This window comes from Anoplolepis gracilipes, chromosome 9 (genome assembly GCF_047496725.1).
Source record: "Anoplolepis gracilipes chromosome 9, ASM4749672v1, whole genome shotgun sequence".
NCBI lineage: Eukaryota > Metazoa > Arthropoda > Insecta > Hymenoptera > Formicidae > Anoplolepis > Anoplolepis gracilipes.
Window position 1 is genome coordinate 508,371 of NC_132978.1, and position 26,301 is coordinate 534,671.

General features: G+C 39.3%; 1 protein-coding gene across 1 annotated transcript; it reads left to right on the forward strand.

Moving 5' to 3' along the window:
- The first annotated feature begins 290 nt into the window (after nt 1-290).
- On the forward strand, nt 291-17,399 carry LOC140669412 (uncharacterized). Its single transcript, XM_072899233.1, has 2 exons — nt 291-1,135; nt 14,861-17,399. The coding sequence occupies exons 1-2, from the start codon at nt 1,028-1,030 to the stop codon at nt 16,262-16,264; spliced, it is 1,512 nt and encodes a 503-aa protein (XP_072755334.1). The 5' UTR covers nt 291-1,027; the 3' UTR covers nt 16,265-17,399.
- Nucleotides 17,400-26,301: the final 8,902 nt, after the last annotated feature.

Genomic DNA, 26,301 nt, shown 5'->3' on the forward strand with positions numbered 1-26,301 from the left:
CAGTAACGATGATGGGAAGCTGCGTTAGATAGGAATCGCTTTTGACATTGGCAGCGGTCGATTAGCAATCGAATTTAAGATACGCAGAGGTAAACAACGTGCTCTTACAATTACGTACGTACAACGCGGCGTACCGCGGCAGAGTGAGTGTAAGCCGTAAGCAGCGAACGAGCCGTGGTAGAAATGGAGCGGGTGGGGAGGAGAACGCAGATTGGTCTGCGCGTTGCGTTCGCGATGAAAGTGGGGGTACTACTCACAGCTGAGCGCTGTATAGAGAGTCGGGGTGCTGCACGTTTCAAATCAGTAGCACATGAGCGCTCGTTGAGTGAGTATCGAGGTAATTCGTTTCCGAACGGGCGAGGATGTCAATTCGTGATCGACGAGCGACTTGTGAGAGGATCGTCTAACGTCTAAGTCTCTAAACGCGCGTGCACGTCATCGATATCCGGTATCGAAAGCGAGCCAGGAAAAAGAGTACATCGCTCGACGTGAGCGATAGAAGAATACGATTGACACGCACTGTAATCGCATCGTATGCTCTTGCGAGCACGTGGATGCGGAATACGTGCTATTACGTCTCTCCCGTTTTCGGACAAGCTCCGCGAGCGAAGAGGCGTTCAACGCAGTGATCGGAGAAATAGCGAGTGCGCTGTTCATCATCCACAGTCGAGTCGCGTTCACGAGAGGAGAGCGCCCTTCCCTTCCGTTCCGTTCATTTTCGCCCGGTAGTCAATAAAAGCACAGTAGCTGTTTAGACACGGATTTCAGTTTTGTCTGCAGAAACGAGCACTCTTCTTTCAATTAGTGTTAAGATATCTCGCCGCAGCGAGATATCAGATTAGTCTGACGTACGTAAGTACGTCGATCGGTGAGAGAATCGCCTACAACGGAGTGTGACCGACAGCGATCGAGGATCTTAACGTTCGCTGACGACGCGTGCGGATTGTGATGCGAGGCGTCGATTTCATTAGATTTCTAATTTAATTGAAGTGAAGTGCACGTGGAGTTTCTTCGAAGCGGCCCAAAAATGGTGCCAACACAGCAGGATAGTCCCTCAAACTCGGGGATACCCATCGTATTTGGATCTTTACTGGTTGATCAAAATTCGCCAACACCTTACTCAGATGCGACTCAGGTAATTACGTAGTAATTAGAATTTTACTATATATACTTGAAACAATCAAAGAGAATTTTCTGGACTTTTTTAAGAATTTATCTTAATATTTTTGTTTTTTTTGAAAATTTTGCTTTTGCTTTACATTTTTTTATGATTGTATAAAAGAGAAACTATAAGAAATCCATAAAATAAATAAATTTATATTGAATTTGTATTTTTATAAAGATTATAATTTTATCTGAAAATTTGAACAAAAATACTTGAAAAATCAAAGAAAATTCTCAGAATTTCTTTGAAAATTAAAATAGACATTTTATATTACATTTTATTTATTATGACTAGTATTCATTTAAAAGGAATACCAAGACATATTGTTTCATTATCGCTAAAATGTTTGATTTTTATAGCTACATTCGGCTTTCAAAAGTTCTTCGACACAGTATTTTCTTTGAAATGGACACCAGTCATAAATCTTAAATTGAAAAAGGCGAATATTATACATATATTTTTTTAATAACTAAAATCACGTTGCCAATATTAGACTACACATTTATGACATTTTTTTATGCGGTTATACATCATAAAATTAATATTGATAGTTACATCCTTCATTATCCGCGAACGTGTTAAGGTAGCTATGTGAACTATGATTATAGAAATCGAGAGATAAAAATCACTTCGCATTAGACAGAAATTGCGTCGATACACGATACGACCTGTTCGAGTCGGCTATTAAATTAATCCTCAGTCGGCGGATCGCTTGACAGGCCGCGCGCGACCAGTGTATAGCGGATTCATATTATAGTGTTTCATTTCATGGAATAAGCTTTTTCGGTTGAAATGTTCGATCCTGTAAAGGAATAAGCTTCTTTATTTTCGATTTCGGTTTTTCTAAAGAAAATTATTCAATACATAATTGAAGAAAAAAAGTATATACATTATATGGTCCTGCGAGTTTAAATGACGTTATATTCGCATGACGAGGGTTAAGCTGTTTATTTTGAAAGCAGGTAAAAATTTCGAAACTTCCATCACAGATTCGCTACCGAATATCATTACAACGACGCGGTCTTCGTTAAGTCGGATTAACATTCTGAGAAAGCGCTTTAGTTTCGATAAAGCAGAAATATAGTTTTATCCATAGACATCTAGACCGAATGTGAGAAGTGGATGTGCAAAAAAGGACACATTCTGTTTCGCATCCCTACGTTTTCTCTCGTGTTGTTTTTCGTCTCATTCTTTTCGTTCGTACATGAACGAGAGAGAACGCAAGGAATACGAAATAAAATGTGTTCTTTTCGTGCACATCTATTCCCACTCCTTAAGTAAAAACAAACGCTCGGATATACTGTGTCTATGGTTTTACCATAGCGAGAGTATCATAACGCAAAAAAGCCTTAATGATACTGTTAATAATATGGGAAAAAAGCGTATACTTAAAAAACGGACCATAAAGTATATTCTTATCTGTGCGCGTGGCGCAAAGTGTATAAATTTCTAGCGTTAACGAAATTTATTGCTTCACGGCGTATTCCCTTTCGTATTCATCGATGCGACTTTTATGAATTTATGATGGACGACCGCGTTGGTTACACAGCTGGAAATGACAGGCGCGATTTCTCGAAACATCACACATGCGTTTATTCACGGGGCAATTTCGCATCTTTTTTTCGCGATAATTGAAAACATCCTTCGTTGGTTTCTATTAGATTGTGCATTAAGTCATTCCTAATACGAAAGCTCGCTATCAATCTATCAATTTTTTCACGCAATGATTATTACTATATTCATATAAAACAGTTAAATAAAGAATTTATTTTTATGTATTTGATTATACATAATAGTTTTTTTTACAATTTATCTTGAAAAAAACTAGAAAAATATCTGAAGATGCAGAAAAATACAGACGTAAAGTTAAAGTGGAACTTAAAGTGGAACGACCGTAAGGATGAAAATTCCAGTCATCAGTTCAATCTATCCGACAATGATTCAGTAGATTATTGGACTTGTCTAGAAGACATCTATACTTTGATGAGGAATACGATAGTATGTTGAGATAACTCGTTGGACGAAACGTAAAATATCGCCGACGCGTTGTTTGTTTGCGGGACTTGTCTCTTCGACGTCATAAACAGTGTTTTTTTTTTCATGCTTATGTATCGATTGGCGAAGTTCGCGGCAGCGTCTTTGACTGAAAGCAATTATTCGTCCCACAAATATAGGAGTGTATTTTATTTATCCTCCTGCGGTTGTCAGCGAACGAAAGATTCGACACATATACATATATTTTTATTCAATACAATTACAAAATATTCTTAAAATTCTCAGAGTCGTTACATAAATCAAATATATATATATATATATTATTAGGCGCTAAAAATATAAACAGCTAGAAATTGATGTATAAAATCAAAAAGTATAGAGTCTTAATCTTTTCACATAATCTTTCTATACTAGAAATGTGTTATTCGGATTTAACATAATCCCTTATAGAGAATTTTTCCTGAAAGGTCTCGGACGGAAAAAGGACGGTTTCGAAAACATCAAAGAAAAAGGGTCGTCAGATACAATTTGAGTATGCCTTCTGCTCTTCAGACCTATGTAGCGTTCCATCCCTACTTTTAGACCTGTGCATTCGATGAGCGTGTATGTGAGATATGTATACGCGCGTGTTTTGTTGTGAGCAACGAAACAGGGTGCCATATGGCTCGCGTGAAAATTCGTGGATATTTCCAGACCTCGGTTGCCCGCATCAAGAGACCGATATATGGACCGGATATTCCTGCCCCGTACATAATTGCTTGATGGCACACACAGATCTGGCTAACATTTTTCTGAGTCCTGGCCTCGAATCTTTCGACCGGTCAGTTATCCTTCGGGACTTTAATGACTCGGGTCTCTAATTCTAGAGCTCGATCCCGTCCAGGTAGTCCTATTCATGGTTGTGTATTTTGTATCGCTCCGGGGAAATAACATTCCCTGGTATACTCTCGAGTATTGGTTCGCGGCGCGGAATAATCGATCGATCGCGTCATCGTCGTGATTTTTGATTTCGCACGCACGACTCTTGCCGCCGTACTGGAATCTGGAATCGTTCGAGAGACTGTAATTCGACAATGCAACACGGTCGTTCATTTAGACGATCGATATCGAATTAGGAATATGGATGCTATTCTATTTTTAACATCCATATATTATTGGAGACATGTAAATAATTCCTTGAATACTGAGAGATGCGGATTCAAACCATATCTCTTTTCCATATATCTAATTACATTTTAACATTTGTTATCTAACATAGAAATAAATAAATATTAGGCTTAAGAGAAAAATTGAAATAATAAGGATGATTTATAAAAGGTAGTGTCTATTAAATAGTTGTTAAATAAATATATAATTCATTGAATTACAATTTCTAAAAAAATATAGACTTTTTATATATCTCTCCTTACTTAATTCGATGACTATTTCTATTTGATTATGTTGCAATTACGTTAGCTATTTTAATTTCTTTTGATATTCCATAACTTCGCATTACGTCTTATCAAATCTCTGCTGCATCCGTCCCGAGAAACCGCAACAATATGAGTCATGAATGCTCGTCCAAAATACACGACTGAAAGGCGCAAAGAGATATAGGAGAGATAATTTAAAATTTTGTATAATATCTTGACATCAAATCATATTCCTTAAAATAAAAATCAAGGTTTTTCAAGGAACACTTAATATTTACGTATGCGTGTTGTCTTGTCTGCTAATTGTAAATGAAAATACTCACATTTCTGTAGGAAACTAGGAATATTTCACAATATGAAATTTTTAGTCAAGAATATGCAATTATATAATATTATATATAAATTTTTATTTATCTAATATGGAATTTTTTTGCTCTTTGATTCACGTCACTTCGGAAATAAACTACGTATGCGCGCGCGCGCGCGCGCGCGCGCGTGCGTGTGTGTGTGTGTGTGTGTGTGTGTGTGTGTGTGTGTATACACACACACGTGTTAGGGCGCGACGTAGGAAGGACGAAAAAAGGACTGGACGGGGAACGTGAGATCCGTAATTTTCGTCTCGATTCCAATTTCTTTTTCTCGCGGGCTTAATCTCGTCCGGTAAATTGGCCCTCTGAACTTCTCTTCGACTGCTCTCGGCCTCTCTGGCCTCCTTCGTCTCCCTTCTTCTCCCCCGCCGTCGTTCGTCCGCCTCCTCTTCCTCCTTCTCTTCTGATAGGTACAATCCCATCAAATTATCTCGATTACCTGTAGCCTTGGCGGTATATACGCGAGCCTTTCTACTAGAGACAAGCGTGCACCGACGTTAACGACGATTTCGAAGTTGAACGCGTGCGTGCTGCCAACATTCACATGACGTGAGTTTATTCGTTAGAGTCTTAGCGCGCATTTACCGCTAAACACGACCGTCTGCTTCTCGTCTTGCGTCGACATTGAACGTAAATTCTTGCACCAGACAAGTCAGATCCCTCCATTCATTTGGAGAGAAAAGAAAAATCTGTTTGTATTTCCATATCGGACAAGTGTCAATCTTTTGCATAACGTGAGTTACGTTTACAAATTCCGCGGTACTTACATGGTTATTGTCGTCATATCTTTACATCTACTCGCACGTTTAAAAAGACGTTGCATGCAACTGGTAAGCGATTAAGTAATCTTGGTAAACACGGCAGATAACGTCTCTTAATGCACTTGGCTGTAATTACGTAAACAAGCGTAGCGTAATTTTAATCGAGAGACGCGCTCCCTCGATGCGTTGCCTTCATGCTATCGAGAGTAAAAACCCTCGAGCGGATACGCGGCCCCCGGCTTCGCTGCCGGCTCGCTTTTCATAGAAAGCTCGCGTGATAAGGCGCGGCGCGGGATAAGTCGCACGATGTTCTGGGAAACACATCCGGTGGATACGGCGGCTGGGAGAAAGATCCATGTTTTATCGCGAACAATTATCGTGGCAATTACCAATATCCCGTAGTCAGCTGGCTGTCGGCTCGATGGAGCCGCACATCGCGAAGAACACAAATCAACGCCGCATTTTCACCCATGCTCACGTGTACGCATCAACGTGACATTTTGCACGATTATTCTATTTACGAAAATGATTATTGAGATCTGTGTGCACTCTCGTGTCACGTTTAGACGTTTTCCAATTCTCGTCTCACATCGTCGATATTTTTAACACGATCTCACTATCATGCAATTCAAAGAACTAAACGTTTTATTTATAACGTTAGCGTGATTAAAGAATTAGATGGATATTTAAATATAACAACAAGTGTCGACAATTTAAACATCGCCATTAAAAGATAAACTATTTTTATTTGAAAATTATTTTTACACGATTATAAATCTCTCTCTCTCTCTCTCTTTGAAATTTTATTTTATAAAATTATTATTATTAAAGGTTTTATTTTTCTTTTTTTGAAGATTAATATGAAAAATTAGAATCAAAATTATTTATTATATAAAATTTCTCTCCAACATACGGATTTCTTAGAGTCACAAGTACATGTATAAATACGAAGAAAAAAAAACGATCACGCATACTAGGTTTTTAATCACTTGATCATTAGATTATCTACTGGGCGAATTATTAACCGCGACGGTGAAACCATCGGCGATGCCGTAACATCGTGCTAACCGGTGTAACGGTATTACAAAAGCGACAGTGAAATGGCGGGATGAGAACTCCGCCGCCGATTTCGCTCCTCGAAAGTTACGCGTGCGAGTCCGCGCGCGCGAGTCACGTCACGTTGTAATTACTTCGTGTTTTACTTAAGCGAGCGATAGAACGTGATAAGCAGGACGATAGCGTTGAACGCAAGTTCGCTCAGATTCCGGACAGTATTATGGTAGTAAGGCGGGTAGAAGAAAGCGGATAAGCAGTCGCGCGTCGGCGAACGAGGAACAGTTACGTCTTTTGTCGAGTATGCATAAAATCGGCCGTAAAGATTGGAGTTACGGTGGCGCCGTAGGAAGATCCTGATAAGAACTGGGATTTCTACTTGGGTGGTGCGAGTTATTGTTACGGTTATGCGAATATAAAGCGGGATTATCTCGCGACGATCGCGCGCTTAAAAGACCAACTGTAAATATAAGCGTTTCGCAAACGTGGACAGTGTTGTTGTACATTACACCTAGTAAACGGGATCCGTATATGCATCTTTAAGTGCAACATCGTGTTGCCAAATGCGTCAAACGAACAAACTTATGTGTTTTTACCGGCATCTAAATTTATTTTTAATAATATCATATCGTTGCGAGAAACGTTGAGAGTAACGATACATTTGTAAGATAAGAGAAATGTTTGCTTTAATATTTTTTTTCCCGTAATATATTTCTGTTTACAAAATTTGTGCGATAATAACAACGGCGTACATGAGTCTGCAACGCGTGATAAAATGAGGTCTTTGACGTTATCGGTTATTTGCCTATCGTTCTGCTCTTTATCTATCGATCTAATCTCAATGACATTGCCGTATCGGGTGCACAATGTCGTCTCTATCTAGGTATCTCGTAAAAAGCGACGAGGCAAAACAACGATGCGATTGATTCCCAACCCGGAAATAACATTCGCGAGTTCTTAAGCAACAAGACGTTACAAGAGATTTCTGTGGCGCGAAAAAAGCGATTCGTGTGTCGCCGCGAGAGAGACGATATAAAAAAATGCTTTTAGCGTTCTACGGGCCTCTCTACGCTCGATCGGGCGAGATTAATGTCTATTGCAAGGTCGCGTTGACAGATTCATAGCGGTAAATTGTGCCGGCGAAGGTCAAACGAAAGTACGTATTCGCCGAGAACGGTTGCTGGATCAAATGTACGGATACTGTTTGCAGAGAATTGATTTTAACTCTTTGTTGGAGGTCATTAGTTTTTTTTTTTCCTCACGTTGAAACCGTATGCTCGTTTTGGCAGAGGTAAACCGCTATTGAGTTTTTCATTTACGAGGTCGAAATATTAATAAAGAAATGAGAACCCGGAATCTCGCATCTAAAAAAATTGCCATCTATATGTTGCAAAAGAATTATCTTATTGTTAATACCGTATTAATAAAATCAAATTTATGCAAAGAAAAAACTTATAACGATAATTTATGTAATGGATTAGTGTTGTTTTCCATTTCACAGTCAATTCAACAAGCGTGATTTTAATCAAATTGTACTATTTATCATTGAAATTAGCATAAAGAGTTGTGAAGAAATTAGTTTGATAATTTTATTCAAATGAGAACTCGAAAAGATGATTTACAGATGATTTTAAGCCTAAATACAGCGCTATGTTCAAGATTCTATGTGCTTAAAAAACACTTAAGTCTGCCAGGCACAGATATATCGTTGTGTATTTTATAAGTACTATGAGCGCATTCGTGCGAGCTGGATGAATCACTATGACGGGCATCCGACACGACGCGACGATAGATAAAGACAGAAAGGGAGAAAACGAGATAACAGAAGGAGACTCGAAGGCTCCGTTATCAAACGATTTTGCTAAATCGCCTGTCGCTGTGATCGTTTCGCGATGTTACTGGGTTGTAACATCCGATGTTTCGTAAACGACGACACGGATGTGACGCATCTCGGATAGAACATCAGGTGGACTGTAACTACTTTAACGAAGAAGTCTTTTAAATGGATTTCATTTCAGGGAATTCGCATTAATTTCAGTTATAAATTTTATATTTTTTTAAAGTCAATCACAGAAATATTATAATCGCATTATAATTAATATTAAAACTGAAAATATATAATTTATTACTTTTTTTTTTCTCGGCAGATTTATCTTTTACGACAGAAACAGAAATATATTAAGAAATATATACTTGTGTATACAAGTTATTATAGCTGAAAAAAAAAACGCGTCTAATAAATCAAATGTCAAGAATCAAATAAGTAAAAAGAAAAAAAGTAATGAATGTACAAGTTTAGTTGTACAAATTCAGTTTCGGTGAAATTGGTTTGACAGCATTCGTTCGCTGAAAACTTTATCAAACTGGGCACGATTTACGAGAACGCTGTTTGTGCAAATATAGTTTTCAAACGAGAGCGCGTGAGCACGCAGGTGCGGAGATACTTTGCAAGGTGGTGAAGGAGGGAGGACGGACGACGATTTTTCCAAGCTCTAAATACAGGCGGCAGGCAGAGAATCGATATGCGAGGAGGATAACGATAGAGGTGCGATCGGTAGCGAGTAGGGCGCGGGTTGGCCAAGGACAGCTGCGTCGAGAAAACGCGGCCATCGCGCATCGAGCGTCGATCGAGTGGTGGAGGCAGGCAGCAACAGCGGCAGCAACACGAGAAGGCAAAAGAGAGAGAGAGAGAGAGAGAGAGAGAGAGAGAGAGAGAGGCGCTCGTAAATAACGACCGGGCGTCACGAAATTACTTTTGGGGCACACGCCGTCGCCTCTTCTTCGTCTTTTTCTCTCGTACTACCGTGTACGATTCTTGATATGTACGTATGTACGTATGCATGTATGCATGTATGCACGTATCGGTTTCGTGTACGTGAGCAATCGACGAACCTTCTTCGCTGCTGAAATCTTATGTCGTCAGGAACTCCCCGCATATATCCTCGATTTTCGTTAATTGGCTGTTTCATACGTTAATTTAAAATGTTATGTAAATACAGTGAAGTCGGTGGTTGCGGGATATCTTTGGATAATTTAATTTCTCTTCGTCAAATAAAAATGTCGTGATGTATTTAATTATTACATGCGCTTAAATTTTCGAATGCAATTAAAAATATATACATGCAAAATCTATATTATTAATTCTTAAAAGTCATATGTAGGTTATTTTGACTTTATAGATATATTTTAACAATAGAATATCCCGCGATGGCTTTAATCGATAAAAAAAAAATATTTAAATTTTATTTTCTATCTTTTGTTATACACGAACATTTTCTACAGATGTCAAGAGACATATATTTTTGTAGATTTTTTGCAGCCACAACTAAACTTGCAACGAGACATTATGACCCATATGTGACAGGAATAGAGCAAAAAAATATGTGACCTACAAGGGTTTAAAGTTGCTGCACAACGAGAAAGTTGATAAAAATAAGTTGATGAAGATAACTGCTTGAAATATGAAATAATTACGGATAAAAAGAAAACACTATATTTTCATTTATAACAATTCTTTCTTCTTTTTTTCTTTTGTATTTTTTGCTCTTACAAGGGGTGTTTTTATGACTTTCTTCATTTTATTAATCTATCCAAAAACCGAATTTGAACCTGACCTGCTTCTATTTGCCTACATCTATTTAATGATGTTGCACGCCTAGAATAAACTTTTTACTAGGCATAAAAAATATTATATTTTAACGCGACAGAGAGTACTAGATTAATCTTATTAGCACTTGTAAATCAAGTTGTCAAGTTCGAATCCTGCACTCAATACCCTACATACACTAACAACGTTAACAGCAAGATCCAATGATTCTCTCAATTTGAATTGCGTCTAACGGGAGATCGCGCTGAATATAAACGCGGGATGCGAATCAGAGATGAGGAGGTGATGGCTCTCCTTTTCGTAACCTACATTCAGCCTCGCGAGATCTCCGCCGCACTCTCGCGGTACGTCGACCGTCCGACATCTGAAAGTATAATATACGCCGCGCATACACGCGGCGTTAGCCGCATTAACATACACCGCTGTCTAATAAGCAACGCAAATCAGAGATCGCGAGCAGATCAGAATGCGATGCCCTTGCGTTCGCGCGCGATTTCTTCTTCGTCGACCATACAGCGCGGCGGGCCCCCCCCCCCCCGTTTTTGCGTTTCGATAATTACGCGTTGCGTAACGCGTGTTCCGGGCCCGCCTGCGCGTATCAACAACGCACCAAGGTCTGGCTCTTTCGTGGAAAGTCCGCGGACCGAGACGGCCTGGGAAATTAGTCGATACGGAGAGGGGGACACGAGCCCTCTCTCTTTCGTAAGAACCGGTATATCTTTATCCTCGATATCGTTATGATATCGCACGATACTCGCGTATCGTTATATCGCGTGATACCATTGCGCTGAAATTTCGCAAGACGCTCGAATTTTTACATATATACGATCTAATGATTGGTTTTTTATTCGAAAAAGATAACTATCTGCAATTTCTGTTGTATTTTTACACATAATTTGACAAAAATATTTACTTGAAAATTATTTTTTTTAAATATAATATAATAAAAATGAATGTATATAATATAGAGCATATGTCTAGATAAGACTATAGATAGAACTCTGCTAGGCCCTTAAAAACTCAAACTCCAGGCAATATAAATGCAGGTAAATGGGTTCAGATTCTAATAAAACCCGTGACTAACATAAACCATTTTCTCGGATCTGTCGAGCACGTAGCGACCAGATATCCGGCACCTTTATAATGCGAGCGAAACATATGGCAAAGCTACAACCAAATATACACGAGGGCCCCACCCACCTGATCGCATCCCTTGGAAACCATACTTTCGACACAATCCTCTCGCGAGCCAACAGTCACGCTCGATTTGGCGGTTTCGTGTTCGTGCGATTTTCACGGGTCGCAGGTAAAAGCCGGTCGGCAAAGATAATGATTTATCGGGGCTTCGCCAGTGGTGGCGGGAGACCCCGGGGGGGCTTCGCAACGACTTCGCCTCCACCTTGACGGTTCGGGCTTTTTTTCAGGCCCCCAGATTCGGGCCGACATCGTTGCGGCCTCTCTCAAGAGGAGAGAGAATCCATTAGGTCGATCGTGCGCCGCCTGCTCGACGATATCTCTCATTTTTGCGGCGTGTAGCTCGTCAAAAACGATGGAGCCGCTTCGATATATACACGATGTGTTGCGCCAGATATTGCGAGAAGCGCCGCAGGTTCATCTTTCTCTATTGGGTATTTACATAAATCGGATCGCGAGTGCGAGAGAGCCGCGATCGTTTCGGCGAACGACGGCGTGTAGTAATCCGTCTGGTCAAAATAATCATCTTCGATAATCGGACAGTGATCCTTCAACCGTATACTTATCGGTTATTTAACCAATTAGAGATTATCATTTAGATATTTATACACTCATTAACGTAATTGTGTGACAGAGTGAAGTAAACAAAGTATTGCGATATTTTTTCACGGCAACGTATATGCATATATACATATATACTTGTCATAAAATTAATAAAGATTGATGATTATTTATATTGTCATATATATCATCGTGTGGGATCTCGTAAAGAGTACGCTAATACTAATTAGAGATAATGATATATATAAAATAACTGCGTTAAAAGTTTTATAAAGTTTTAAGTTGTAAAAAAAATGTAAAGCCCTTCTTTGCAACATGTAACGTTTTTCCAATTCGCGATTTTTTTTTTTTTTTCTTTGATCATCATTCAGAAATTATACTCGCGTCTCGAGATTTTTGAACGTTATCTCAGTCCATCTTATCTTTATCTTGTCAGCCTCGGCAAGAGAAATATCATTGTGCGCGCCGAATGTGTGGCTGTCACTGATTGTGAACAGGGAAGTGTGCCTAGATCGGCTGTGAAACCAACAGAGGAACACCGTCGCGGCCCGAACCATTTGAAACTTTCTCACGTTTCGCGGCACAAATGACAATTCCGTGTTTCACGGCCGCGCGACTAGGAAGCGGCGAGGTGATTTACAAGAGAGCGACTCGTCGTTTGTGCGTCACCGACGAGCGATCCTTGAGTCGCGGGCCCCGTCACTGACTCCGTGCATGCGTGTGCGTGTGTACGTACGTACGTATACCATTATACACGTGCCCCGTGACTTTGCTCTCTCTCCCTTTCTCGCGCGCGATTCGCGGACTACGACGTCGCGTGCGACCAAAAAGGACAATACGCGCGCGGCTTTTCCTCTTCCTCTTCCTTTCTCAGCGATAACGCGAGTCGCGCGCCGGCGAGTCGTGTTTGATCTATACTTCGTTACCGTCTACCTTCTCTTTCACCTCCTCCTCGGCGATCACGATCGCGGAAGAGCGCCGTATCGACGAATCCACTGCGAGGGACGCGATTGTCATTCCGTATGTTGATCGCGCGGCCAGCTATCAGTGTTTTTCAATCAAGTGTTTCGAGGAACGAGATGTAGTTGCGTGAATGTTTCTTACGATGCTCTACAGAGGAGAAAAAATATTGAATCAAAAGTACATGTTTCTTGTGTTTCCTATGTTCTCTATTGCATTTTAATTATTAGCTTTAATAATTTAATAATAATGGAAGATGTGAAATTATGTATTAACATCTAACAAGAGTAAAATTTAAAACGATTGAATCATAAATGCTTCTCTTCGTCTTCTCTTCGCCTTTCCTTTTTAATTCTAAATTATGTACTTGACACAATAGAGAATAATGCTTCATCAGATCTTTCTCTCTCTTTCCCCATTTGAGATATTTAAAATTAGCTATCCTACTATAATATACGCTTCATATTTTGATGGGCAGTGTCGAGAATAAAATTATATTGGCTCGATGCTTCTCACAATACGCTCTTTCGACGAACGAAAGAATCCCCTTCGGTTCGTTCTTCTGAGGATCGTATTACATCCTACGTCGAGAGTTTAAAATTGTACGCATATCACAGAATGAAGTCATTGTATGCATCAATAGACGCGAGCAAAGATCGAACAAAAATCGAGGGTAAAATTCCGGCGAATCAAGATTTGGAGCTCGATCGATCCATTCTCCCAATCTGCGTGCGCAACGCAATCGGCGATCCGGATAGTCCTCGGTGCGATTAGCGTGATACGCATCTTTACGCGTTTTTGTCACGCATAAAGCTCATGTATGTGTGTGTGTGTGTGTGTGTGTGTTTTTCTCTTTGCTGCGCGCGCGCGCACTTACTTGTATATGTGTGTGTGTGTGTGTTCGTCCACGGTGAAACGAAACGCGCATATAGCTCGGAGCGGTGCACACACGCACGTACGCATACACGCACGAGATTGCGCTCGCCTCTCCGTCAAGTTCGCGAAGGCCACCACCGTATAGCGAGTTGAGATGCGGAGTCTGTCTCTCGAGCTCGGCCTTGGTCACCCGCTTCCGTCAGCTGCGGGCTAATTGTGAATAACGTGTCGATACGCAGGCACGCATGTGCATGTGCACGCAGGCACGCACAGCCGAACCGGGGCCCCCGATTCCGTGACGAAGCGGCGAGAGGAGCCTTTTCCGTGTCGCGCCCGCTTTGTAGCGTAATGTCGGAAATTACTGCCGAAACGGGAGCAGCCGCTCGCTTTATTACTGGTCTCTCGATTCGTTTTACCTTCGTTTTGTACGTTCGTTCTTTTTTTCCTTTTTTTTTCTTTTTTTTTTTTTTTCGTACACATAAGCGCTCTCTCCCGATCGAATCGATCGCGATTCATATGTGGTGCGTCAGCCACAAAAAAAAAAAAATGTCGACCCGTATTCGTCGCATCCCATATTTAACGTTGAATATGATGGTTCGATTTCAGGTCGTGTTTGTCTAATGTGAAGATCGCGGTCAATTCAATATAACCGATGGGATGAGAATCACTTGTGGTCAGGTTAAATAGATGGGTATCGATATGACTCACGGAATCTTTTGTTGTAGCGATATTCAAAATTTTTCCATTCTCTGGTCTTGACTTAAAATAGCTCGTATATTTATCGATTATATCGATGTAATTTTAAAATATAATAATTTTAAATATAAGAATTTCTTTTAAAATGTTATATAACCAAGATAAATTGTAAAAAAATAAACGAACGTCCTTTTCTTGTTTCTCTGTTGCAGACTAAGAAAAACAATCCGAACCGGATCAAAAGGCCTATGAACGCATTCATGGTCTGGTCGCAGATGGAACGCAGAAAGATCTGCGAAGTACAACCGGATATGCACAATGCTGAGATCAGTAAGAAATTAGGAAAAAAATGGAAGCTGTTATCGGAGGAGGCTAGGCAGCCTTTCAGAGATGAGGCCGAGCGGCTGAGGCAGCTGCATCAAAAACAATACCCCAACTATAAATACCGACCCAGGAAGAAGACCTCGAAACCCGCGGAAGTTTCGAAGACAAAGGAAAGAAAGAGACCGCGAAAATCAGCGTCATTATCGTTGCCATTGCCGTCGCCGTCACCATCAGCATCATCGTCACCGTCACCATCGCCGTCGCCGTCGACATCGTCGTTGTCGACGCCATCAAACAGCCCGATGGTGCATACCTCATACGTGGCTGCTTCCCCGATGTCGCCTCCCTCGGCGACACCCGCCGCTAGTCACGCTACCAGAACGAGAAACGATAACAATAACAACAATACCCAGCAGCAAACATTGAAGAAGCCGATGAAGAGATTGCAGACTCTGCCGAGCAGCAAACCAGTATCCAGGTTGAACTCGAAGCAAGTCCGACTGACCCTGGAGACTCTCGAGACACCGCGCAATACACTGCACTCTGACGTGGATTACACCTCGGCGCCACCCATAGTGACAGCTAAAGTACCCACCAGCCCGACCTGCGACACCCCGGATTCACCGGAGTCCGCCACTTTCTACGATGATAACTACTCCTCAGAGTCCGCCCTCACGGTTCACGCAATTTGCAACGCCATCCCTATCAAGATCAAGCAAGAGCCGAAGGTCGAATTGGATAACACAAACGATTTCGCCAGCAAAAATGTACTGTTGCCGGACATAACGTCGGTGATGCGAACGAACAATCGCGGATATTATCGCACGAACTCGACTGCTGGTGTTCGGCAGTCGGCGGCGAGCTTCCACATCAAGGAGGAGAAGCTGAAGGAGACGATTTTCGGCATGAAGCGGGAGACGAGCCCGTTCAGGACGTGGTCGCAACCTTTGTTAATGGACGCGGCCGTTCCGCCGTCCAACACGACGTTACTTACGTCGCAATCACCTGTCATGTCGTCCATCCCTACGACCACGACGACTGGCACTACGGGAGTCCTCCTTGCCGATGACTCTTTGCTCACTGATGATTCTTTCAGTAACATTGGTTGCCCGGTCAAACTTGAAGAACTGATAAATAATGCCGAACTGTCCGACGACCTGTCCGAACTGGCTGATTTGACGACCATGGAGGAGATGGAAGATATGAAGGATGTGGATTTCACATCTAGCACGTCTGACATCATGGCCATACTTCTCAATCATAGTGATGATTGGACCTCGCCAGGCTTTTGAAAAATCAAAAGGAAGAAAAAGAGTAACAGATAAGGAATGGACGTCGTTATTCATCTTCGGTTTGTATGCAACGCTTCTTTCACGGAGGAGAATCGTTAGTGTGTTTGTCAACCGCCTTGCGAGTTGCTGTCCTCAGGATGGACGAATCTTCTTCGTGAACACGAAGAGATATTTGTCTCTGCGATGCTCCGCGAGATCTTTGAATCGATCTTGCAAACCGATCGATTCAAAGATCTCGGCTGAACGTGTTGGCGAGGACACGATAACGCGCGTTATCGCGATTGTTATCGTCGAGCTTTTTTTCCCCCACGCGAATCACACATGCTCGACTTTTGATAGACGGCTGAATGTATCGTCATTCGCCTCGCGTGTCTTCGTCTTTTGTACTTGGCTCGAGAAGATATTGCTCTTCGAAAATGTACGCCTCCACCATTTTTTTTACTCCAACTGACACACGTCGTGGCTTTCGTGTCGCTTTTGTATTTAATACAGGCGAGTATTCGCGAGACCAATCATTATAATATTGAGTCGGAATGTCTCTTCGAGAGGAAGAGATACGATCGTTTGAGTTGCAGTTAATTTTAAGTTAACCGTATAATCTTTGCGGATAGCAAGAGATTCGTAAAATGGATGATAATTAACATGTATAAGTCATTAAGATAAATTCAACAGATAGGGCATTATGTGATCTTATTTTATGATTCTTTTTTTTTTTTTTCTTTTCTTGGAGAACTGGATTATGGAAAATATTTAGAATTTTCTCTCTCTTTCTCTTTCTTTCTCCATTATCTACGTTACGCATAGGACTGGAAGAGATGTTCAGTCAATGGTGCATATTTTAATTTAATAGATTGTTTCGCGAATACATTTTCAACGTCATGATTGCAGACGAACATCAGAGATTTGATAGTGCTGAACTTTTTTTACGAACTAGTCCGCCAATATTAAATTTTTAGATATTTAAAGTGATTAGGTGTTTTCATTGGCTCTTTTCGTATTTCATATATCAGCACGGATTAGCAAAGTTTCTGCTTATTGTGAGCAAAAAACTGGCGAATCATCTTCGCAGGATTAACGGATATCGGTCGTTGAAAAAAAAAAAAAAAAAAAAAAAAAAAAAGAAGAATAAGAAGAAGACGAACGACAGCCACGATGAGTGACGGTTTCGAGATTCAGATGTTTTCTTTTTTTTGTATATGTATTGTAGTATACTTTTGTATGAAGATAAATATATCGGTAAGCGTAGGTGAGCGATTGGGGTCGCGCGGATTGAAGATGAATCAAGAAGGAAATTTGGAGGAAAGTAAGATTCATTTTCACGAAAACGGTTCCTCATCTCCGCGCGACTCGCATCTGCCCACTTTTTGTTGTATATACCGAGAAAATATGTATTTAGTAGAATATAATATATATTCGATATATATATATAGATATAAGTATAAACACACAATCTCCAGCAATGGTGCGTAACGCGTGCGCATTATGCGTGACATTGACATTCTTTCTAAATTCGTTAGAATTACAACCGCAAATTATATAGCATAGAAACATTAAAACAGAATTGAAAATTAAAATTACATTAAATTAAATATAATGAAAATAATAATTAATATTTAATTTAAAGAGATTAGAAATGAATGATCAGGATTAGTGTTAAGATGCAAAGGTAGGTACAAGGGTTGTTACATTTTTTTCATTATTTTTGAATAAACGGAAAGACTTGTTTTTTTTTTAATTAAATTCAGCATGAACTTTTTAACATTTTATTCAATTAGGACGATGTTTAAAAAAAAGGAAAAAAAAACAGAAATCGGAGAGTTTATTTTATTTTATTTTTTTTTCATTTGTCTCACTTCTGATACATTAAAGTAAAATGCGGCATTACTTTCGCTGCATAATAGATTATCAGGAGTGGGATGAAAATAGCGCTACTTGGTTTATTAACGATCCTAGATACCTCTGAGAATTTTGTACCTTGACGCAGAACGGAATGAACGCAGGAAGAATGTTGATCAGTATAATACGCGTGCGTTGCTATTATTACTACTACTACTTTTATATATGTATATATATATATATATATATATATATATATATATATATATATATAAAATATGTATATATATATATATATATAAAATATGTACATTAAAATAATGATATGAATGTTGAAAAGTGAATAATGCGCGAGAGAGAGATATCGCTACGTCGACGATAATTGCTTTGTCCTCCCGCGTGAAACAGCGAAGCGATCGGCAAAAACGATCATCAAGAAACTCCCTTGTCAAAGGAACAACTTGTCATCGGTTTAGAACAAACAAATAAGATAGGACGATACGTCTAGTGTGACGATCGATCGTGCGTAAATCTCGTCGAGTTGGCAACGAGTTGACGTGCGACGCGAAGTGACAGAATGTTCTCGAGATATTTTCAGAATTTTGCTCAGATGTATCCTCGAGATTTCCCAAACATCAAATAATATTTTTTCCGTATCGTCATACTTTGGAGAATACTTTTTGCAAAGCTATCCTTTTGTCGGGTGTTTCACTATCTTTTGGTGTCCTTCACCAATTGTGTGCATCGCTGAGATTCCAAAATAAAAATTAAAAAAAAAAAAAGAAAAGAAAATGGATGCGACAAAAGTAATATGTAAGTTTGAGGGAGGAAAGCGCGATCGTTTCGGTCGAGAACGGGAACGAGCACAAACACACACACACACACACACACACACGCGCACACATACACATATATACATGGAAGATAACATGCGAGCGTTTCTCCGATCGATCGCTTGCACGATCGACGCTGAATCCAGCGGTTAAGATCCAGCGACGGCATCGGGCGGCGATCGAGCGAGCGAGCCACGCTTGGTTGCGCGAGAGCGCGCGGTTATCGATATATCAAACATTTGATCTCATAGTCTCCTTTACATTTACGTTCGCGTAGCGGTTAATTTCCGACGATTGTTCGTAAACGATGATTAGCGATAGTCGCACCGATACCAGCGAGTTCACTACCAACCGTCTTTTTTTTATTTTTCTGTAAGATTTATTATGCTATGTTTCTGACATATAGCGCGCATCTATATGTTTCTATTATTATTATTATTATTATTATTATTATTATTATTATTATTATTATTATTATTATTATTATTCGTATATATTAACATTGTTTTGTTCAATTATTAATATTATTAATTACTTTTACTGTAATTATACGTGATTTTAAGATCATTATTATTATTATTATTACCAATAATATTACTATATTATTAATACTACACTATTATTACTCGTACTTGTGCTACCGCCTATTGCGATTGTGCGAAAGAGGGGAAGGGACTCGGCGAACGTTTTTTTTTTTGATCGGCGCGAAAGGACGAGCGAGCGGCTTTAACGCGACGTATGATCCTTACGGAATATGATCAATCTTTAAAATTTACAAAAAAAAAAAAAAAAAAAAAAAAAAGGCAAACAGTTTCTGATTGTGATGAGATGAGTTGCTCGACGTGAATTTTCGCGCTCGTAAATTCTGTTTATCTTCTTTTTTTTCCTCTTTTTCCTTCTTTTTTTCTCACGTGAAGGCGGGCGGCCATCACACTGCGCCAATTAATGCGTGTCGCAATCAACGCTTTCGGTTCTCTTTTTTTCATTTTTTTTTTTTTCTCCTAATCGAGAAATGGTCGAGGGCGAGAAAGACTCGTCGTTTTCGACGAAGGACGAATGGTGTGTCTAGAAAAGGAAAGGGAAAAGGATTAAAAAGAAAAGAAGAATCGGATAAAACTGAGAAAAGATACAAAGGAAACACAGTGCCTATCACTCCGGTCTGGAAACTCTCGTACAAAAATCATATACAGGGCCAAGAGGAACAAAGTATAATGTTAGTGTTGATAGCTATTTACATGAAAGCGCAATAAGAATTATTATGATACAATTGCTCCGAAATTCTCGTCTCCTTACTAGAGCACGTTTCACAAAAAAAAAAAAAAAAAAAAAAAGAAAAAAAAGAAAGAAAAAAACACTTAGAGTGATTGGATTTACATAATTTATGCGAGATGAGTAGAGATCGAAATCGGTCGATGATCAAAGATGATGCAAACGAAGAAAAGAAAGAATGGAGAGAGGGTCGTTAGAATGTAGAGAGGACAGAATATAATCTTTCGTGAATAAAAAAAGCAGGCTGTGTCGATTCTAAAATTTTTACGAAAACGCTTCTTCGCGAACAGCGCTACATATCAAGCCACGCTCGTTCAACGTTCGTAATCGCACAAATAAACGCGATACATCGCGCTAATGCAAGTGAAAATTACCAACGATCCTCGCATGATACTCTCGCGTCGAAAAATATGTTTCCATAATTAATAAATAAATTATTTCATCGTGTCAAACATCGAATCATTCGAGCATTTGGAATTTTTGACAAGGACAGCAACGAAATATAATATTGATTAATATATATTGCAATACAACGTCACGCTTATTGACTTATCTTTTGAGAGTGTTATAAAGATACGCGTGATGGTTTCAAATTAATTCAAGATTAAGATAGTGACGGATCTTTAATCTTACGAATAAGAACTCTGCCGAAGCTTGGGGCTTTAGGTTTGCATCCGAAGGCGAAGTAGAAAACTATCGTGGCGAGGGGATATGAATTCAGATACCATAAATTACTCGAGTAATTTGCAGTTGAGCGCACACGATGACGACGACGATGAAGGGCACTTGTACAAACAGAGAGCGATGAGCGAGAAAGAGCGCGGGAGACTTCGGCAGAATCGGCTCAACAGAATGCGAGTCACCTTTTAACGTTTAATCCGCCTTCGCAATTCGCTTTGTAGTTTCGTGAAAGCTATTGTTTGCGCGGAGATAGAGATCGACGATAAGTACGCAACAACGCACATCTCCATGTACGTTAGCTGGGTCACAGTTCGCACGTGTGTAAGATGCTCAACCTCTCTCTCTTTCTCGTAGGCTACGATTATGGCGAACGCGTATTTGGATCTGGAGCCATTCTTAGGGGTTTACATCAAATTTTTTTGAACACACGAAATGGAAATTTAAAACGACGTTGATAGAAACTTGATAATATATAATTTGAATAATAAACTGCAATATCATTATTATAATAGGATATACGAGGAATAAAAAAAAAAAGACACACTCCGATTTTTAGGTAGTTATATAAATTAAAAGGAAAGAAATCTACACGATACATTGTGTCGAGATTTTTTTCTGATACGAATTAATATTCGTATTCATGTTTCTGTTGGAAAAAAAATTGTTTGGCATATGAAGAGAACCGGCTTATATGTTCGATCGTTTTCTTGTCGATTCAAAATTTTATCAAGTTTTTATAAGCGTTTGCAAATTAATGGCCGGCGCTATATAGATTATTATTCACAAATCCAAGCTCTTTTCCTCCAGACACGCATTTGTTGTGATCGTAATTTTTCAAGCGCTTAATGGAAGAGGCAAGGAAGCGTGTCCGCTCGACGGACAGGAGCGGGAATTTCGTTTGCGAACGGGTACAACAGTGAGATAAATATCTAAATCGATGGATATATATATATTGCAAAAGCGACCAAAAAAAAAGAAAAAAAAAAAGAGAGGAAATTAACGAACGAGTTACAAAATATATATGGAATGAGATATGTAGTTGTATGTTAAAAGAAAAGGGAAAAAAGAGTTTGCGGCGACGCGAAGAATGCAAGACGATGCCGACGTGTGTGTTTTGCTTTCCCGTAGATTTATTGGAATGTTGTCAGGAGCGTTTCTCGCACTCCTCCCGTCTCGCGCCGAAAGCGCACGCATTTACGGCGAGAGCCGGGAACGTGGGAAACTCTGATTTAGAGTGCTTCCACCACAATGCTATCGCAAAGTTTTTCTTCATTTTCCTCTTCAAGCGCAATTTGCGTTTTATACGTAGCACTTCGCAAAAGAATCAGCAATAAAACAAGACGTATTTCCATCGATTCATTTGAATTCATTTATTTTCGTAGAGTGATATTAAACGTTACACGACTGAAAAAAAATAGTGACTGTAAAATACATGAAACTATATTAGAAAATTGCCCTTAATTGCGATTTAATCGGATTTTCTTGCTTTCTTCGCATCGCAACCGCCTTCTATTCTTAACGAATGTCGTCGATACGACTTGGAGGATCGCCAATTTTTTTATCGTCTGATCTCTAATAATCGTTACGGTACCACACAAATGTTGCGTTCCACGTGTAAGTGTTAGGGACGCCTTAGAGTGAGGGGGATACACGTGCACGTTTCTCCCGTTACAAATTACTGCTCAAATAAATTGTAAGCCGTGATATATGCATCTCGGCGGACTCGAAGTCGCACCGACAACGCACCTCCGCGTGTGTTACGATTAGGATTTTTCAATTTTTACAAAACTTCATCGAGTAACAAATAAACTTAAGCGCGCGCGCGCGCGCATTTGCGGGCACTCGAATCATTTGCGATCAATCTCGACGTGATTTGTATTTGTATCATAACAAATATTAATTTCTAAAGTTTCAGTTTTAATAAACAATTATTAACAATTATTACACTTATCTCGGCTTAATACTAAATATCTAATTTATATTAAATTATATTAAATTTATCTAAGAAACAATTTTAAGAATCAATACAAATTTTAACTTTACTCTCAATTTAAAGTAACCAAGTTAAGATTAAAGTTAAAATTTAGTATTAATATTTAATAATCTTTTATTGAAATTACAATGAATCGAATGCCAGCCAATGTGCACGTATGTATTCGTAAATATATATATATATATATATACAATATATATATATATATACAATATATATATATATATATATATATATATATATATATATATATATATATATATATATATGTGTGTATGAACGACTCGACAAATAGGTGTGTAGTAGTTTCTAACAAATTCTTAGCGTGTATATATGTCTAATTGAGAGCGTCGCAGGAGGAGGAGAGATTTTTTGATATTTCGAGATTGCGCTTCGATGGGCTACAGTTACATTTGGTGTACGTAATAAGGTTTATTCAGAGCCATTATTTACGGTTAACGTGTAATATCTTTAATATTGGTCGGATAATACATTCGTGTACCTTAGGCGTTTGTCGCGTGACATGTAATCGCTTGTGTCGATATGTATGAAGGATGCCCGAGCTTTCGTAAATTTTTTTTCTCTTAAAAAAAGTAAAAAATAAAAAACAGATGCAGATAATTTCCTCGAGGCTACGTTGTGGTTGTTCTGAATAGAAAAAAAAAAGAAAGAAAGAAATATCAAATGTAAAAGTGCAGCTTCTCGCGAGAGAGAAAAGGGGTACATCAAAGTGCAATATTCCACGAAGGCGAGCGATTAGCTACGAGCAAGATAGAACTCATTTTTATCGAGATACTTAACGCGTTGAAAACCCTGATCTCAGTCGAGATGTCTATTTTTCATGCCGAGAAGTCGATATATCGAAAGAAGGAAAAAAAAGAGATAACGCTTTCGAAGAAAAAGATGCCGTAAATTTTTCACGATATTTTTACACAGACCTGTATCTCTCGCAATAACTGGTCGGGTTCATCTAACTTTTTCGCAATCGTAGGACAAAAAGAGTCTTAAGAATTTTTTTAATTTTTCTTTCCCTTTTTTAATTATTGCGCCAATTATTGCGTCGTTTCGTTACATCGCTTAATCGTTTTCGTTTCTTTTTCTCCTTAGCATCGATTACACGTACGTTACGCGTGACGGAGCTTGTTTCCGTCGAAGATTATCAATTTTTGCTTACTTTTTGTTCATGTACACTCGACGTGAGGAATGCCACATGAATTTGTCAAGGCACATTCAGCCGGTGTCCGCTGATTATATTAATTATTATATATTATATATTTATTTATATAACAATATGAATATATATTAATATATAATATATATTATATATTACATATTATATTATGAATATGTCTTGACACTCGCAAATTCGTGTGTTAGAGCGTTCCTGATGTCGAACGTGCGTTTTTGATATATTGTACGTTCTTTAGTCGGAGCACATCGTGAAGTTCCGTCGTTTTTATGGTAAAAGGCATATATTTGTGTAAGAGATGCGCTTCTATCTAAGTTATATCTTCTAGCTTTTAAGTTTCAGCATATACATATACATAATTGAAAGAAAGCAGGAAGAAAACAACTAACTTTAAATATCAACTGTACATTTGTATTTAGTAATCTTGTTTATAATATCTTATAACATTATTACATTGTTATTAAGTATCCGATTTGTATCATTTTTTATCGAAATTATTAAAAAATAACTTGAAAAAATAACCAATAATCTTTTTAAATTACAGACCGATCACAATCCAACGACCACTCCTTTCACATCACCATCACCGTTTTCAGCATCAATTAACCTTCGAGCGAGTTACCAAGACTGCATTAATTATTTAATATCTTGCTAAGAGGAAGGAAATATGCAATCCAAAAGTAAATTTTATTTATTATATTATACAATTTTATATAATCCTGTAATAATAAGAAAAGTTTGCAAAACATCTCCCTCGCGGATAAAAAAAAAAGAAAAAAGGGAAAATAGCGTTGAAAAAATAGATATATACTTTGAGAATAATAACGTAAGTTGGTGCACACTGTGTGCGCCAACGCGATTGTTTGCGTAACTTTCCAAGGCAAATTTGCTCAAGGCAGTTATAAAGCAGTTCAATTGTAAATTACGTTCACTTTTTCAGCCGCCCAATACCCAGCTTGCTGAATTGCGGAACAATCGAGAATTTAATTTGCCGAGGGCATGTCTGTTCGTGGGTACGCGACACAATCTCCAAGATAATAAATAATCGATAATGCGCGGGTGGGATTTTCTTAGGAGAGGGATGAAGATACTCTCGAGACTCGAGACTCGAGACGTAAAGACGACAAGACGACGAAGATTCGCGCGATCGTCTCTCCTTTTTCTCTTTCCCTCTTTCCCTCTTTCCCTCTCTCTTTCTCTGTCTTTCTATCTGAGTTGTCGCGACGACGTTCATCGACGTGATAATAACGCGCAGTATGCTATTAATAGCGGGCCTCACGATCGCGCGTGGAAACGTGCCGCGCTTTCGATTTCATCCTATCACGCCCGTATGCAGTCATCCGCCCTTTTCTCGCCAAGGCCTGCATCCAGCACGCTGTGTCGAAGTGGCCGCTCCGATACCCGAAGCGAGACTCGAGCACGAAGCGTGATAGTGACGTACGCAGGATACCAGCCGGTATGTATTTAATAGTATCTAAAGTCTTTTAAGATTGGATTATCTTTTAATTCTTTATACGAGAAAGTGTACACATCTCGGACGTCATCGGACTTACTACATATGTATGTATATGCGCCGCGAGATTTTACATTTTTATTATTCTCTTTTATATTTATACAATATTATTTATACATTTTTATTATTCTCTTTCACATTTCATATATGTATACAAATTTTTACGTTTCGTGGATAAAGGGGTATATTATATATTATAGTATATTGAATGTGAGAAAAGTTGGCGTTAACTGAAGGATGCGATTGATTGATACCGTGCACGACGGACGCGGGCGTCTCTCGTATCTCAAGATTCGCAGATCAAAAGATTCCGGATGATACAACGGTCTCGCGCGGCGCGCGTCTCCACGATTGGACTCACGTCGCGTTTACTCACGGTACAGAAGATAAATATTTTCCGAGTGCGATTTCTTTCTCGTGGCGCGATGATTGAAATAACACTCTCGCGGCTGTGTTTTCCTTCGTTTAGTCGATACGTCACCGCCGTGGCAGACGCGTATTTTTGGAGTAGTGGCGGCGAGAGACGATGCAGGTCGAGAGACACACGCGGCCGGGACTCGCATCCGCATTGACTATCGCAGCGATATTCGAGATTGTTATTAATAGAGGATCGTGATTTCTGCTAATAAAAACGTCCGGAGCGCGAGAGAACATTATGTATACCGCGTTTTAATGATCATCTTTGAAAAGATCGCGTAAATAGCGCGCTTGAACGACTACTAC